Consider the following 18,953-nt stretch of genomic DNA (forward strand, 5'->3'; position numbering starts at 1 on the left):
AGTCCAAGGGGCTCTCAAGAGTCTTCTCCAACACCACAGTTCAAAAGCATCAAGTCTTCGGCGCTCAGCCTTCTTCACAGTCCAACTCTCACATCCATACATGACCACTGGAAAAACCATAGCCTTGACTAGACGGACCTTTGTTGGCAAAGTAATGTCTCTGCTTTTGAATCTGCTATCTAGGTTGGTCATAACTTTCCTTCCAAAGAGTAAGCATCTTTTAATTTCATGGCTGCAGTCACCATCTGCAGTGATTTTGGAGCCCAGAAAAATAAAGTCTGACACTGTTTCCACTGTTTCCCCATCTATTTCCCATGAAGTGATGGGACCGGATGCCATGATCTTCGTTTTCTGAATGTTGAGCTTTAAGCCAACTTTTTCACTCTCCTCTTTCACTTTCATCAAGAGGCTTTTTAGTTCCTCTTCACTTTCTGCCATAAGGGTGGTATCATCTGCATATCCATGCTATGCATGAAATCCCCAGAACTGATTCATCTTACATATGAAGGATTGTACCCTTTGACCAGCATCTCCCTGTTTCCCCCACCCAGCTTTCTCAGTGAGATAACAAACTAATGAACTTTGAAGTCTGTACAGGAGACAGGGATCAAGACGATCCCCATGGGAAAGAAATGCAAAAAAGCAAAATGGCTGTCTGAGGAGGCCTTACAAATAGCTGTGAAAAGAAGAGAAGCGAAAAGCAAAGGAGAAAAGGAAAGATAAAAGCATCTGAATGCAAAGTTTCAAAGAATAGCAAGGAGAGATAAGAAAGCCTCCTCAGCGATCAATGCAAAGAAATAAAGGAAAACAACAGAATGGGAAAGACTAAAGATCTCTTCAAGAAAATTAGAGATACCAAGGGAACATTTCATGCAAAGATGAGCTCTATAAAGGATAGAAATGGTATGAACCTAACAGAAGCAGAAGATATTAAGAAAAGGTGGCAAGAATACACAGAAGAACTGTACAAAAAAGATCTTCACGACCCAGATAATCACGATGGTGTGATCACTCACCTAGAGCCAGACATCCTGGAATGTGAAGTCAAGTGGGCCTTAGAAAGCATCACTAATAACAAAGCTAGTGAAGGTGATGGAATTCCAGTTGAGCTATTTCAAATCCTGAAACATGGTGCTGTGAAAGTGCTGCACTCAGTATGTCAGCAAATTTGGAAAACTCAGCAGGGGCCACAGGACTGGAAAAGATCCGTTTTCATTCCAATCCCAAAGAAAGGCAATGCTAAAGAATGCTCAAACTACCGCACAATTGCACTCATCTCACACGCTAGTAAAGTAATGCTCAAAATTCTCCAAGCCAGGCTTCAGCAATATGTGAACTAACTGGACATGGAACAACAGACTGATTCCATATAGGAAAAGGAGTACATCAAGGCTGTATATTGTCACCCTGCTTATTTAACGTCTATGCAGAGTACATCATGAGAAACGCTGGGCTGGAAGAAGCACAAGCTGGAATCAAGATTGCTGGGAGAAAATCAATAACCTCAGATATGCAGATAATACCACCCTTATGGCAGAAAGTGAAGAGGAACTAAAAAGCCTTTTGTTGAAAGTGAAAGAGGAGAGTGAAAAAGTTGGCTTAAAGCTCAACATTCAGAAAACGAAGATCATGGCATCTGGTCCCATCACTTCATGGGAAATAGATGAGGAAACAGTGGAAACAGTGTCAGACTTTATTTTTGGGGTGCTCTAAAATCACTGCGGATGGTGACTGCAGCCATGAAATTAAAAGACGCTTACTCCTTGGAAGGAAAGTTATGACCAACCTAGATAGCATATTCAAAAGCAGAGACATTACTTTGCCAACAAAGGTCTGTCTAGTCAAAGCTATGGTTTCTCCAATAGTCATGTATGGATGTGAGAGTTGGACTGTGAAGAAAGCTGAGAGCCAAAGAATTGATGCTTTTGAACTGTGGTGTTGGAGAAGACTCTTGAGAGTCCCTTGGACTGCAAGGAGATGCAACCAGTCCATTCTAAAGGAGATCAGTCCTGGGTGTTCACTGGAAGGACTGATGCTGAAGCTGAAACTCCAATACTTTGGCCACCTCATGCGAAGAGTTGACTCATTGGAAAAGACCCTGATGCTGGGAGGGATTGGGGGCAGGAGGAGAAGGGGATGACAGAGGATGAGATGGCTGGATGGCATCACCAACTCAATGGACATGAGTTTGGGTAAACTCTGGGAGTTGGTGGACAGGGAGGCCTGGCGTGCTGCGATTCATGGGGTTGCAAAGAGTCGGACACAACTGAGTGACTGAACTGAACTGAAAAAGAACATTAAAATGAAAGATGAGCATATTTCACTTGGATCTAGGAATGAATGTTCACTGGATTAGGTCTTTTATATTTTATTCATTGTTCCATCAAATAATATCTACCATACTATAGACACCATGCTAGGTAACTTGGTTTATAACATAAACAAGGTAGACACTGTCCTTACCTTCATGGAACTTATGATCTAATGAGGAAGAAAGGTGCCAAACAGTTGGAAGTTACAGAAAAGGGTAAATTAGTATCTTTACAGGGCATTATGGCTTTTAGAGGTTTCACATCTTATTCCACTGCATCCACATTGCCTGCACAGTCAGTATAGTAGGCACCATGGGTTGCATGCCAGGGAATCTTGAAGAAATTGATGACCTCCCTTCCACATTTGTGATGGCATAGCAGCAGCTGAGTTAATGCTTGCTAATCACCTGTATCATAAGTTTTCAGTTAGAGTCGCCAATTTAAGGATAACTTCTCCTTGTTCTTTTAGTTCTTCGCTCAGAATATATCTGAGGAGCTTTATGGAGAAAAGGAAAATAACGAAGTTAAACTTGAAGTTAAGAATGGAAAATAATTGAAAGTAGTCAAGATAGGGAAAAAAGCAGAATTGAAGCAGAATGATACTTTTAAAAGTTATGTATCACTTGCTTGAGACTGAAGAAATCACTATGGAAGAAATTTAAAGCATAATTAATGGATATGTCCCTCTATGTATTTTATATGAGCAAAGCCTCTAATTTCAGTTGTTCTTCAGAATAATAAGACTTTCTCTTTGGGGAAAATGAGAAAACTGAATTTTACAGTGAGACTTTTCTAGGCAAATTGGAAAATACATCAAAAACCCTGAATTTGGGGCATGTGGCTTTCTCAAGAGAAAAATGGATATTCATAGTGAACATACCATAAGAATCTGCTCTGAGGAAAGGCAGTCTGGCAAAAAATGTCAGAACTTGAACAGCTTTCTCTTCTGCCAGACCAACTGGATCATAGTTTCTTTTTAAAAACAGAGTACTAGACAATTTAAAAAACTAGTTAACAAAACTAGTTAAAAAAAAGATGTTGCTGAATTTTTACACTGCTGAAACAAAAAAATGATTCATTCAAGAAAGACCAAGATTTCATATTTCTCAAGTTGTACAACAGTGGAATTTGGGCATAATATAGGATTTTATCAAATTTTGTAAGGAGGTCATGAAACAGGCAGCAGCCACTGGATATCTGGATGCCGTACCCATCAACATCTGCATAGTTTGCAGTGGTCATTATAAGATGAAGGATTTGACCCAGTGTAGTCCAGCCAGAGGCAAATCTGTTTAAGAAAGGAATAGTGTTTTATAAAATATGATGGCACCCACTGATGATACTTTCACTTACCAACTTGAATAAAAGGGGCAACAATAACTTGGAAACTTTGTAGCAGAAATGTATTCTGTAGGCAGGTATAAAAGATTGTTGGTTTTCAGAAACAACTAAATTAGTTGAAGGCACATAGAGATAATATTAAAGCAAACAATAATGCTGTCTTAGGACAGCAAAGTATAGTTGAAACTATCCTTTGAAAATATAGAAAATGCTATCCCTGGCAATAAAAATTCAGCTTCCAGCACATGAGATTAAATATAAATATTGCCATTTTGTCTAGGATGAAGACAGTGGCAACCATTCTCCCAAAAGCTGCTCAGCAAGTTGTTTATCTCCAAAGAGTATGACGTCTTGTCTACCATCTTGTCAGAAGATGTAGAAATGGAGAACACTTCCTGAATTTCTCAAAATATAGCAGTTGGATGACAGTTTAAAAGCCATTCTATGAATTTGCTTACCATTGAGATGAGGAAAAGAATTTCACCTAGCGAGAAGTATAATGAGAAAGAGAGGAAAGGAAATTAAAAATGACAAGAGTGATGGAATGTCCACCACTCTAATCGGTCCTGCAGTGCAAGCAAGTTTAGGCATGTGAAGGATATCTTGATACTTGGGGAACTGATCCTCAGTCCAAAAACTCCGAGGCTGTTGAACAGGTTGGTTAGCTGCTGGATAACTGTCTTAGGAGAAAGATTTACTAATAGATTCATTGGGTACACTTACATACCACAGTTCTTGGGGGTGCCATTCACTTCTCGCTCTTTCTGAACAGAGCTTTTTGGAGTCATTCACAATGGCAACACTGCAGGATTTAGCCCTTCCCACACAACTGCCTGGGGGTAGACAGGGAACAGCATCAGTTCCTTAAAGAATGGTAAGACCATGTGAAGAGGCTCTGCCACTCTAATCCTCCCAGGAAAGGGATGCCAGCAAAAGAGCCCCTAGGACTCCTTCTCATAGCAAAGGAGCTTAATTGCCTCAGCTTTGTATTTCTGAGGTACTTAGTGGGCTTAGGAATAATGTAGGGGAAGCTGGAGGTTCCCAGCCTTGAGTGGGAGTCACTGAAGTCCTCCTGCTCCTTCAGGCTTTTGGAGCTTAATTGGAGGAGCCAGAATTCCTTTATGATAGTCTCTCTCATATGGAGGTAGTCTGTCTCATATGGAGGTAGTGTCTCTCATATGTAGGTGGTAGGTGGTCTGTCTCATATGGAGGTGGTCTGTCTCATATGGAGGCTCCAGTGGTAAGCAGCTGGGACCTCAGACAAACAGACAACTTCTAATTTAAAATGTGTAATAATGAAGGAAAATGTTAAGGAAAAAAATATCACTTGGGATTCCACTGTGTTCACATAATTTTTAGCTTTTGCATATCGCTTTCTTTCCATTCTTTGCTCACATACTTATATACATATTTTACTTAGTTGAAACATACTGTTCATATTCATTGTGTATGAACATTTAATGTCACGTTTGTCTTATTTTTATAGCACACACAAATGTTAATGGATAACACTGATGTGATTTTGAAAAGCATTTAAATAGAATTTCTAGTTTCTCTCATAAAATTGGTAGGACAGATTTGTGTTCTCTGAAACAGTAGTCACTAGCCAGCCACACATGGCTAATGAACTTTTATTTATTTTTGGCTAATGAACTTTTAAAATGTGACTATTCTGAAATGAGATATGCTATGAATATAAAGTGTACACTGAATTTTGAAAAAAAGTATAAAGTATCTCATGGATAATTTTTATATTGATTACATGTTGAAATGGTAATACTTTGCGGGGGGCGGAGCGCTGCGCCTCACGGGGCGGCGGGAAAGGGGTAGAGAGGACAGCTCTGAGGGACGGTGGCAGAACCTGCGGGCTAGTTGGGAAGCTCACCCTCTGGGAGGAAGGGAAGCGGAGACCTCCTCTGCCCAGGAGCGAGGAGACGCCTGGAGGCCGAGGGTTAGGCCGCCGCTACCTCCTCCAGCAGCGGTCACCGCAGAGATCACACAGCCGGCGGGCGCACCGGCCACCAACGGCGACCCTTCGCCCTTCGCGCAGGTGGCAGTGTAGAGGCCAAGACAGGAGCTTCCAGAAGTACTTTCAGAAAAATAACAGTGAACCTCAGTACGCAAACACAGGGATCTGAAAAATCACAGTTGAAGAGGGATTTATTTAGCCCCTGCCAATGAGATGTAAGACAAAGTCAGATGCTGTTCTTGAAGAGAATAATATCAAATTGGACATTTACCAGTAGAAAGCAAATTGGGACCTTTGACTTGAAAAGTGTAAATTGAAGACAGAAAGATTGTTTGCTGGAAGGATCCCATGGGTGTGGAGTGGCTTGACAAGAGCTCTCAGTTAGGAACACATAAATTTGCACTGTGTGGGACTCAGATTCATTATCTGACTCTGTAAACTGGGAAGTAACTAATCATTGCTCAATTTGGCTAAGAAGAATGAGATCTAATCTTCTAAGAAAGGAAAGGAGCAAAGATGAGATTTTACACCTTTCTGGAATTATAGCATTCTCAATATAGAGACATCAGGTGCTTTAAAGATGTGCCCAGGAAGAGCACTGCTTTGAAAATACTGTATTTTATTTTTGAGGTATAACATGGGACTTCCCAGGTGGCATTAGTGGTAAAGAATCCACCTGCCAATGCAGGAGACATAAGGGTTGCGGGTTTGAACCCGGGGTCAGGAAGATTCCCTGGAGTAGGGAAGATTCCCTGGAATAGGAAATGGCAGCCTACTCCAGTATTCTTGCCTGGAAGATTCTATGGGCAGAGGAGCCTGGCAGTCTACAGTCCGTGGGGCCCCAAAGAGTCACACAACTGACTGAGTACATACATAAAATAAAGTGTGTACAATGCATTAATCTGAAATGTATTGCTCTATGAACTTTGATATGTGTATATGCTCATGGGACTACCACCCAGGTCAAGAATACAACTTTTCTAGTACCCCAAAAGATTTCCTCCTCCTTCCCCTTCTGGTCAGTTTTTATCCTATTTCTAATCTGAAGATAACTACATTATGATTTTGTTTCCACACTGTAGTATTTTTTAAACTCCATCCATTCCTTTGTTGGTTGTTAAGCTCCATGTAAATAGAGTCATATAGAAGGGACTTGTGTGTGTGTGTCTTCTTTCACATAACATAATGTCTTTGTGGGGGCTTCCCCATTAGCTCAGTGGTAAAGAATCTGCCTGCAATGCAGGAGATTGGGGAGATGCAGATTTGACCCCTGGGTTGGGAAGATCCCCTGGAGGAGGGCATGGCAACCCACTCCAGTATTCTTTCCTGGAGAATCCCATGGACAGAGGAGCCTGGCGGGCTACAGTCCAGAGGGTCGCAAAGAGTCGGACACGACTGAGCGACTAAGCACACACGCGCAATGTCTTTGTAATTTATCCGTGTTGCTGTGTTAGTAGTTCATTCTAATCGGTTGAGTAGTAATTTATGTTGTATGGATATACCACAATTTGTTATCCATTCTCCTCTTGGATCTTTGGATTGTTTCTACTGTGTGACCAATTTGAATAAAGCAGCTGTGAATATTCTGGAAAAAAAAAAAAGAAATGGTAATACTTTGGATATATTGAGTTAAATAAAATATATTATTAAAATTAAAGTTCACCTAATTCTTTTTACTTTCAATGTGGCTATTCAAAAATTTTTAATTATATATATGGCTTGCATTATATTTCTGTTAAATTGCACTGGCATAGATTATCGTATACAAACTGTGAGATCTTAAAATACGAAAAGAAACTAAAGTTGCAGCCATAAGGAAATAGTTAAATCATCTTTGGTATATTTACTAGGTCCAATATTGTGCAGCTTTTAAAAGTATAGACACATGAATGTGGCCAAACATATCTTTCGTTGTCTTCAAATTTAAAAGAGTACCTTGGTGTATTTGTCATTGGAATATATTAAGCTAAAAAACTTATTTTTTAATTTAAAAAAAATTACTGGGTAACACTGATTCATAGACTTCAGTTCAGTTCAGTCGCTCAGTCGTGTTCGACTCTGCGACCCCATGAATTGCAGCACGCCAGGCCTCCCTGTCCATCACCAACTCCCGGAGTTCACTCAGACTCACGTCCATCGAGTCGGTAATGCCATCCAGCCATCTCATCCTCTGTCGTCCCCTTCTCCTCCTGCCCCCAATCCCTCCCAGCATCAGAGTCTTTTCCAATGAGTCCGTTCTTTGGATCAGGTGGCCCAAGTATTGGAGTTTCAGCTCTAGCATCATTCCTTCCAAAGAACACCCAGGACTGATCTCCTTCAGAATGGACTGGTTGGATCTCCTTGAAGTCCAAGGGACTCTCAAGAGTCTTCTCCAACACCACAGCTCAAAAGCATCAATTCTTTGGCTCTCAGCTTTCTTCACAGTCCAACTCTCACATCCATACATGACTACTGGAAAAACCATAGCCTTGACTAGACAGACCTTTGTTGGCAAAGTAATATCTCTGCTTTTGAATATGCTATCTAGGTTGGTCATAACTTTCCTTCCAAGGAGTAAGCGTCTTTTAATTTCATGGCTGCAATCACCATCTGCAGTGATTTTGGAGCCCCCCAAAATAAAGTCTGACACTGTTTCCACTGTTTCCCCATCTATCTGCCATGAAGTGATGGGACCAGATGCCATGATCTTAGTTTTCTGAATGTTGAGCTTTAAGCCAACTTTTCCACTCTCCTCTTTCACTTTCAACAAGAGGCTTTTTAGTTCCTCTTCACTTTCTGCCTAGTAAATAAGATGATGGTGGTGTATTTGTTCTTTCAAAATGGTATGAAGGAGAAAGGACAAGCCAACTATATATCTCTTCTTTCCCATTGCTCAGTGGTGATGAGAAAGTGAAATGCCAAAGGATAGGATGGTTGGTAAAATATATTGTTTGTAAAGGAGTGAAAGCTGAAAGAGGAGCATTTACATCTTTTACCACTTTGAAAAATGCAAAGAAAATGATAAAAACTGAATATAAGATTCTTTTAAAAAGATTAAAGCTTTGAAAATGACTTGCCGTGTTCAACTGCTTGATCTTACTGAATATTTTTGTTTTTTTTTTTCATTCACAGATTCATGGTGTTGCTATCTAAAGTTGAAAAATCATCAGAAGAATTCATGGAAATAATGCAAAATTTAAGTAGTATACAGGTTTGCTTTTTTTGGCATATAATTTTTCATAATTCTGTTACCCCATTAGAAAAAGCATAGGAGAATCCAATCCTGGAAAGAGTTTACAGAAGATATATTCATTTTACTTTTCATAAGAATTTCTTACATGAACATTAATTAACCATAATATTTTAGTAATACCTGACTTCACATTGAAAAGTAAATTTATCATTATGTTTTGTCTTTGTAGTTAATAGATTGGTTTTATTCAGATATTTTAAGGCTTTAGTTAACCTACCAGAAAAAGTTAAATTTCATTATCACAGAGTTTAAGTTTTTCAGAGAAAGGAAGCAGTGTACTGTATTTTCACTAGAGTTGTCAGTAGTATTATATTTATAGAGAACATAACTCATTTAAAATGCCTTTCTTTTAGGCTTTGAAGGGCAGTAAAGAGCTTGAAAATCTCATTGGTATCCCCCATGCATCATGTGTCTTTAAAAGAGAAATGCAGAAAACAAAAAAACTAAGTAAGAGAAATTTTTGAGTTTGTGGTTTTTTTTTTGTCCCCCCACCCCTAATTTATGAGTTTTTAATGAGTTTCTCTCTATTGCTTGTTTGTAAACTTAGAACAGGAAACCATATATCTTTTGCTAGGATGTGTTGTTTCAGAGATTCTTCCTGAATGTGAGGGAAAGAGTGTTCCTTGGTAACTCATATTAGGCTTAATTTATGTAGTTCTCATTCTTTACATAAGATATTAGGTATTGCATTTTGTACTTGATACTTATAAATATATGTATTTTTTTAAGTTGTTTCTTCCAAATTGAGAAATGATTAATATCCCATATTAATTTTTTTCCTTTAGTGACTAAGGTAATAAAGCAAAAACTATTTAAAAAGAAGAATTCAGGACTTCCCAACAAAGGTAAAGAATTCTGTCTTAGTTTATTGTATAAAGAGATCTTTTCATCTCATTTTACCATTTCAGCCAATTGTCATGAGCCCTGTTCTAGTGTATTCTTTTAAAAGACCACCAATCTCATTGGAAAAACATTATACTGCATTTAGCAGAAGACCATGTCCAGTAAGATCAATTTTCCTGATGACTGAACTTTTGAAATACAGTTTTTAGATTAAGTTATAGTTATTTCTTTTATTAAAAGTTCTTTTTGAAAATACAGACAGATTGGGCAATAATGCATATATGGCAGATTTTAATGTTGATATAGAAAGATACACAAAACATAAAAAGTTACTTTGTAGGCAGTGTTGTGAGATTTTTAATAACATTTGCTCTACTGTGAACTCATACCTCTGAGCATTTCACACTATGGGAAACTAAATTAGGAAACTAAGTTCCCATAACACATGCACATTCACACCTAAGTAAGCAAAATAATCACAGACTATAAAATACTAAAGCCACTAGACCAACTTGAGGGATCATTTTAATATTACTGACAGGAATGCCATTTGGCAATCTCTGCAAACGGAGGTAGGCCTTGAAGTGGGTAGCCATGTGTTAGTCTACCATTTTTGAGTACCAGTGACTTCCCTTTGTTGAGGACTAATAATTACTATGTTCTCAACACTAGGATCAGCAGATCTATACAACAACCCTGCAAGATAGCTGTTATTGTCATTATAGATAAGGAACAAAGACACAATAAAATGTTGAGTAGTTTGCCAAAAGACACTGCTGCCTATGTCAGAGCAGGGATTCCAACTGAAAATCAGTCTCATGTCAAAAAGTTTGGTCTTTGTATTTTTCTGTGTTGTGTCTTCCTAAAACAAATGAAAGCATCCAGCCATCCCAGCTCTCAGGTTCAAACATAAGACATAACTCAACCAATTTAGTCTGTGTTTAGGATCTTTAACAAAGTTAGCGATGAGTTTGTAGGAGGAAAAGCTGAGATTCCCTGCTGGTCAGTTCCAGAGGCCAACTGGGAAAACTCCAAAACTCATGTGGGAAGATATCTGAGCAGGCTTCCTTGGCCCTTTGCTTGGACAGCTACCTCCCATTAGGATCCATAGAATTTAAGTACATACAAGCAGCTCTTCCCTAGAAAAGGATTGAGATCATTTCTCTCCAGTGCAGTGTATCTTGATTATAATGTGTAACTAGCTTTCAATGATTTTAATCTCTACTGACTTGACAAGTTTTAGAGGATAAGAATATTTATTATTTCTCAACTAGAGAAAATCTTTCTTTTATTTATACAATAGCAATGATGTAATTTTTTTTAATCTATTAATTTCCTAGAGCTAATTAGAATTAGGCTTTACATTAGGCTTTTGCCAACAGTTTGGAAGAATGAGGAAGGGAAAATTATAGAACAAATAGATGAACTGTCACTGCTAATAGTTAATGGGAAAAAAATTCCCAAAAGTATTATTTCCTTCCGTAAACATGTATTAAGACATTAAAGTTATGTTCACGTGTTAAAACAGTCACCCCCTTTCAGTTATCCAATACGTAGGGATTCTTTGTATGTTTCTGCATGAATCAGCCTTAAATCTATTTTCTAGTATTTTAGGCATTAAAACTGACTTGCCCATTACCAGGTTTTCCCTGAGAGCTGAGTGTTTCTTCATGCATAGAGGAGATTGTATCACTAAATCATGTTTTAAAGGTTCTGATAAGCATTGGTTATTTGTTGTGGTTTAAATATAAACTGAGCTAACTGAGCTAAGATACATTAAATATATAATATCTACATAATATAAACTATATGGTAATATATATTATATATATGAGAATATAGAAGTCATTTTCCATTTTGTTTCTTGGCAAGAGCTACATTGACTGTTTATACTTACTGAGGTATTCAAATCTTCATTAGTTTTTAATCTTATTTTTATATTAATATTGCCTGGAAAATAGATTGAAGCTTTTTTTTCTAATTTGAATTTGAGCTAAAATTCAAAAGCATTTTACAGAATGCTTTTCCCTATTTTTTCCTCCAGTTCCTAATGTATATATATATTTTTAATTTTGGTGGGGTTTTTTTTTTTTGGTTAAAGATGAGCACACTAACACATGCACATTATATGTAAATTTCTTTGCCAAGTTAACTTTCACCCCTTCTATTCATACATTCATTTTAACAGGACTTTGTTAGTTTTTTGACAGTCCAAACTAATATGCTTTACATATTCCTTATTTGGGGATCTAGCCATCAGCTTTTTACAGAAATTTCTACTTTACTTTTCTTTTACTATGCTGTTATCCAGAATTATTTAAATTTTAAAATGTTCTGAGAATCTCCATAACATTAGAAATTATATAGTTAGAAATGACATAATATAAAAATCAGCTAATATGTTTTTAATATGTTTTAGATTTGTTATATTAGGTAATTAGTGAAAATGAGAGTAAACACACTATTTATTTCACTATCAGAAGAATGTCCTTCAGATTTTTTTTCCTTCAGATTCTTGTCAAATTTTCCTAGAATAGTTAAAATAGACAATACCAGGAGAATTCCAGCATTTATTTTGTCATTCTGCCTTTGAATTAATCCTTTAGTTTTATTTTTTTCATTTTACTGCTAATTTGTTTAGCAGCAGTTGTAGTTTTTATTATAGTCAGAGAAGTATAATTGTAAAGATAAGACTCTAGTGTTTTAAATAGACATCTGAGACACATTCTAAGGCTTTGTATAACCTATTCCATGGAAATTTAAAACATCCATATTAACATTAAAAGTACAATGAGATTTTCATAATTTTCAGAACTGGACCTTGCAAATTAGGCAATGACTTGATAAAGCGTGTGAATAAAGAAGACCTCCTTTACAGAATACAGATTTCTTAAACAAAAGAAGGCTTCTTTCTTTTTTCAGTTACTTAGGAAGTAAGCTTGTCTTCACTTTCCTTAATAATATTGGCTTTATGACTGTTAGAAAAATAATGAAATGAAAGGTTTTCTTCTGTTATATTTGGATGTGAATTTTCAAAATTATTTTTAATTTGTTATGCTGAAGATTTAAAACATATGACCATTCATTGGGTTGATACAGAAGGACTGTCACATTATCATCACATGAGAAGGCATGAAATTTATTTACTTTACATAGTCAACCTCTGCATAAAACAACTTGATACAAATATTCCTGAGACAATAGGTGGCATTATGTGGTACTGAGTATTTTCATTTTTTCTGGAGATACTAGAAAATACCATCATTGTTTGTCCATGACTAGTACTTCCAGTAAACAAAATGTTTTTTAAAAGAATGTAAGCAAATTGTAGAGCGTTTGCCAAGATATGAAATCTAGACACTTAGCTTCAGTCCAAAACATATTTTATCTGTTTTGAGAATAATTGTGTAGGTTGAAATATGCATATTTTAAAAGAAATGTAACCATCTGAACTTTACATTGTTCAAAAAAGTTGATTGTTTCAGCTGTCTGTAATACTAAATATTTCAAAATTTCTAGCTCTGGCCTTAAAAAGAAAAAAATGCCAACTATAAATGTTCTGATTTTCTTTAACTAGATTACTGTCTTCTTGCATTGTAAAATTAATTTTGGTTATAGGATTTTTGAGGTTTTCAAATTCTTGGTCCAAAGGACAAATTTTAAACTCCTTCTGTCTTAAGACTATATAAATAGTTTGATATTGCCTTTTCATTCTAACCACCCACTGAAGTATTTTTTAACTTAAAAATATGTTGTTCTTTCCCCTACTCAGTCTTGAAAAAGTATTTGTCTTATCAGCTAAATACTTTTACTCCTAGAAAACTACTTCCCTTTTATTTTTTTCTGTTATAGCTTAACATGAAGCAGTATCTTTTTTCAGACAAATACTCCAGTATTAAAAACACAGGTTTGAAGTTTAGACATGTTTCAGAAGAAACAACAAAAATTCCACTATGCTTTTAACATTCTTAGTTTATTTAGAGCTAAAAAATAGAGATGTTAATTTTGGTAACACAAACACACATTAATGTACAACTGTAGTCCTCAGCTCTTTATACGAATTCAGTTGTCACTTATCCTGTATGTGGGTCATACCTTCTCCTCTTATTAATGTTAATGCTTGTGCTTTACACTGTTCATCACTGTTTGGGGCTATATTTCAACTGCTTACTTGAGATGTGTCTAGGATTTAAGGAAACACAAACTGGTTTATTACTTTTCAAAGCCTTTTAAATAATTTCTCCTATGATTTAATTTTTTTATACATTACTAAAAGTATGGTGCTTTTATCTTTTAAATAATCAGTTAAACTTTTTACACCATAGATTTTAACTCACTTAATAGCAATTATGTGTTTAAGAGGTGTAAATAACTTGCTATCAGACATTACAAATATCCAGGTGCTCTGTATGTGCTGATGACAACAAAATTGAAACGGAAGACTGTAATAATTCTGACTGGTTTTCTCTGCAGAAGATATTGATTATTTGTGTGTGGTGAGAGATTTGGAAAATTCAATTAAAGGAGTTGTGCAAAGGTTTCATAAATTTTCCTTCTACAGCGTGTACACAGACATTGTTGCGTATTAAATCAATGCAGCACTTCACAATATATTTTCTTTGAAACATAAAAATAAATAACATTTAAACAGTTCTGCTTACTACAGAAACAAATTTTATTTTCTGTGAAGCATTTAGTCATGTGCTATCACTGACTCATACACATTTGCCAGCTGTAACAAATTTTATAGACATTTTCTCCAGAGACATATCTCACATACTATGAATTTTTAAATGAGCAAATGGTGAAGAAGGGATGTCAGCAATATAAAAATTGATCAGTTAAAAGATAAAAGCATAAGTAAAGAGATTTGTATGGTAGTCTTAATAGGTTTTATTAAATAAAAATACTATAAAAAGACAGTAATGAACAGACTGAAGACTAACTGTTCTTGAGGTGGAGAAAAATTATTCTGGCACATTTAGTAGAAATTGGTTTTATGTCACCTGACAGATGAACATTTTTTTTTCCACTTTAACTCTTAGAGTAGTTAGAAAAGCTCCTTAAAGTGTTAGATAAATTCTCTAAGTGGTTTGTGTATTTTAAACACCTCTACATAATCATAAAGCAGATATTTATAGTGTTATATAATTAATTATATAGTTAAAAGCAGGACTTTGGCAATCAGTAAATAGTAGATGATTTTTTTCCTCTACCTCAGACTTCACATAGGAAGAAAGGAGTCTTCTTCCTTCACACTCTTTATACTATATGGTTTAGTCCTCTGAAATCTCTCCTTCAGGACTCCAGGCTTCTCTATGACCTCCCTTTCTACCTGGACTACAGTTTCTTCCTTCTCTGTCTAGCAAACTCCTGCTCATTCCTTAAGGTCAGCCTTCAACATCACATTCTTTGAAACTCTCCCCAGATAACCTAGGTAAAAAAGAAATTGCTTCATCTTCTAGGCTTCTACAGCACTTGTCTGAATGTTTATAAATGTACCATGCTGTAGTGTATTGTAATTGTCTGGTTACACAGCTCTCTCTGGACTTCTCTCCTTGGCAAACAGACAGTCTTATCTCTATACCGTAGTATTGAACCTGGATGGAAGCTCCACAATACATGTTCAGTGAATGAACAAAAATGAATGGCCACTCTAAGAATTTTTTTTAAGGAATTATCTAGATATTTTCAACTAGGTATAAATGGCTATTTCCTTACATACCTCATTCATTTAATATTTATTGCATGCCTACTAGGAGCCAGGCACTGTTCTAGCATTGTGGATACACTAATTAAGGAGACAGACATAGTCCTGCTCTCAGGATTATAGAATCTAGCATAAAAGATGAATAATTATAATAAAACATAACCACACATTATAATGAGTTTCTTGGTAGTTTTCATCCTAAATTCTTAAATGTGCATTCTGAAACAGAATCAGGCAAATCTGTAGGATGTTGAAACAAGAATTTATAGCCCCAAAGCTTTTATTTATAATGTAAAATAAAACTTTATGTTTAGGCTCTTTATTTTAATTTCATTTTGATTAAGCATTTATTCTGTATCATATACTATGACAACTTACTTTACACTGTTTTCTGGAAAAAAATATTCTTTCTTTCATATAGAATTATATGATTTTGACAGCTGTGAATTCCTTAAAACCATTTTAAACTTAGGTAGTTTCACCTTTATAATTAAGGTTACCCTTGTTATATTTCACTGTTTTTTCTTTCAGTTCAAAACATTTTAATTGTATTATCAAATTTGGTATTGTCTGTAAAGAAAATAGGAACATGAGCTTTGATGCATTAATTAAAATTATATTTAATCTATTCTTATAAATAATAGGAAGATAATCTGACAAGATCTATGAGTTAGAGGCCAATTGAAAGAGAACACTATTGAGCTTGCCAGGCTAGCTTTCAAAGAGGGCATATTTTTAGTATAAAGAAGGCCCTTAATTGAGTAAAAACAGCTAACTTAACAGTGACAGGTAGGTTATAGTTTCTGTAGGGCACATCAGACTGAACAAGATACAAACAAGTCAGTGGATTTGGAAATGTGCTGAATTGATTAAGTGAATAATTGCATATTAATTCATTAATTAGTGTGCTAATTAATTGCCCACTACACAGGAGTAATCAGTGAATGTCACGTTTCATAACTGGTCAAAGGTTTTAGATTCTATTACGTATACAATATATATACAAAGACACAATCATTCACTGTAAGGTTAAGTGTTTTATAAAATTTCTGACCCATATACTATGGGTTCTGACCCATAAACTATGGAAATCCATCACACTATTGGATGGTGATCATAAATACACAGTTCATACATAAATATTCACAGTTATACATTTGGCAGATGAATATACACATTTAATATAGGACAGTCTCATTAATAAATGATTTGGGGGAATCTTAAGAATACTAAGAATAGCTTTGTGTTCATGGATTCTAGTAAAGATCATCATATGTTAGGGGTGTTTTTCTGAGTCTTTTATTTGAGTAGTACTTTCAAAAGACTTGAAAGAATTAAGGTTAACCTACAGAGAAATAATGGTTGAATGTTTTTGACTACCTTGTAAACATTTCCCTGGATTTTTTTTGAATTCTTATTTATTTCTGCTGCACTGGGTCTTCATTGCTGCGTCCAGGCTTTCTCTACTTGCAGCGAGTGGGGCCTGCTCTCTAGTTGTGCTGTGTGGGCTTCCCACTGTGGTGGCTTCTCCTTTTGGAACACGGGCTCTAGGTACACAGGCTCAGTAGTTGTGATGCATGGGCTTAGTTGCCCCACAGCATGTGGGATCTTTTTGGACCAGGGAGTGAGCCCATGTCCCCTGCATCGGCTTGTGGATTCTTAACCATTGGCCCACCAGGAAAGTCCTCCCTAGGTTCTTTTGATATTGTTTTCTCTCACCTTGGACTCTTTCTTCATGACCTCATCCATTCCTTGACTTTTGTTCTCACCTTTGTGTATATGGTTTCCAAATCTATTTTTCACCTTCCTCCTGAGCTATAAACAATCTCAGCTGCTATACATTATTCCCCAAATATACTGACTTCACCCTCCCCCCTCCCATGTTGTCCCTCATTGTACATTTTTAGGGATTACATTCATCCAGTGATAGAGCTGAAAACTACAATTCTGTCTCTCTTTTTGTCCCCACATCCAAACTGATATCAAGTTGTATCACTTCCCAGAACATTACTTCTCCTTTCCATGTACACTGCACTGGTTTATTCCTTCATTAGCTCTCATCCAGATTACTTGCATCCTCATTGTAACCTGCCTCTGTGCTCTTTGTTCTTGTTTCCCTACAGCCTGTCCTGCTACTGAACGAATTATGATTTCAAAAGTATCACTCCACCATATATGTCGTAAAATCCAAATTTATACCATTGTTTAGAATTCTCCCTGATCTGACCACAACTTACCTTTCTAATTTGTGTGTCTCAGTTACTCCACATTATTTGCCATTCATTGCTGAAAACATTCCTTAGAACATCCCTTTCTCGTTTCCTTACTTTTGTTCTTGTCTCCTCCACTTGACATACCTTTTCCCCCCATCATCAAAATTTTACTAATCTTTCAGAACCTGCTTATGAGTTTCCTTACACTAGGCTTCCTTAGATCCTTCTCTTCCATGTTCTTCTTTTATGGATTTGTCACAGCTGCCCAACTGGTATAACTAAGAGAGGATATTAAACTTCCTGACCTTGTCCTATGCCCTAGAAACCTCTGATAGTCGTGATACCCCTAACACCACTGTGTGACCAAATTCCCTGTCTACACATTAGCTTCTGCCCTATTACACTTCAGTAATTATTCATCCTGACCGATTTTGTTCAGTGAGCATAAGCACCCCATATTAATTCACTCTCAAAGCCTTTAAAAAGTGAAGCCTTTATAAAACAATGTTAGAATAAGGGAGACAGCAACCCATAGGCCATAGACAGTATGAAGACCAGCAAAGTGTTAGTTGCTCAGTCATGTCTGATTGTTTGCAACCCAATGAACTGTAGCCCTCCAGGCCCCTCTGTCCATGGTATTCTCTAGACAAGAATACTTGAGTGGGTAGCCATTCCCTTCTCCAGGGGATCTTCCTGATCTAGGGATCGAACCCAGTCTCCTGCATTTGCAGGCAGATTGTTTACCATCTGAGCCACCAGGGAAGCCTCCGAGAAAGCATGATTTTGGCTAATGTTAACTAGGAATACTACAGGGGATGCTGAGATAAATCTTCTAGAAACAATGTAAATCACTTGGTTAGCAAAAGTGTGAGGCTTAGTATAAACAAAGCCCTTTGCATACTGCCCATCTAGTATTCAAACTGAGGATGTAAGGTTTATATACATGAAATGATAATCAAATAAAGCAAGCAAGTGATAACAAGTTCAGACTCGTCTTTCCAGGATTCTGGCCTGTAGCAAGTATAAAAAAGGATTATGAATCCATTGAGGATCAAAGTATCAACTTGACTAGTGGAGGACTTAATAACCTCCAATATGGCAGGCCCTCTGGTAGAAGCTCGGAGTACTAATGTGGACTAAGGCAGAAGTGGAACCTTCTCTCTCCTATAGATGGAAGAAATGCTGCTGGATAAAAGTGCTCGGTCATGTCTGACTCTTTGTGACCCCATGGACTGTAGCCCACCAAGGTCCCTCTGTTCATGGGATTTTCCAGGCAAGAATACTGGAGTGGATTGCCATTTCCTTTTCCAGGGGATCTTCCAGACCCAAGGAT

The 18,953-nt window shown here is 36.6% G+C and overlaps 1 protein-coding gene across 5 annotated transcripts in view; it reads left to right on the forward strand.

The window, feature by feature from the left end:
* ITGB3BP (integrin subunit beta 3 binding protein) overlaps positions 1 to 18,953 on the forward strand; it is a 106,823-nt gene that overhangs the window by 74,133 nt on the left and 13,737 nt on the right. For 4 of the 5 annotated variants that reach the window (XR_011565851.1, XM_019957331.2, XM_070786428.1 and 1 more), the window contains exons 5-7: positions 8,734 to 8,812; positions 9,208 to 9,301; positions 9,640 to 9,699. Coding sequence is in view for 4 of the 5 variants with exons in the window: in XM_019957331.2 (XP_019812890.1) it covers positions 8,734 to 8,812; positions 9,208 to 9,301; positions 9,640 to 9,699 (233 nt within the window). In the remaining variant the exon portion in view is untranslated. Of the gene's footprint in view, positions 1 to 8,733; positions 8,813 to 9,207; positions 9,302 to 9,639; positions 9,700 to 12,509; positions 14,235 to 18,953 lie in introns of those variants that run through there. The other variant, XM_070786426.1, reaches the window with a different exon arrangement.

Source organism: Bos indicus, chromosome 3 (genome assembly GCF_029378745.1).
Source record: "Bos indicus isolate NIAB-ARS_2022 breed Sahiwal x Tharparkar chromosome 3, NIAB-ARS_B.indTharparkar_mat_pri_1.0, whole genome shotgun sequence".
Classification (NCBI taxonomy): domain Eukaryota; kingdom Metazoa; phylum Chordata; class Mammalia; order Artiodactyla; family Bovidae; genus Bos; species Bos indicus.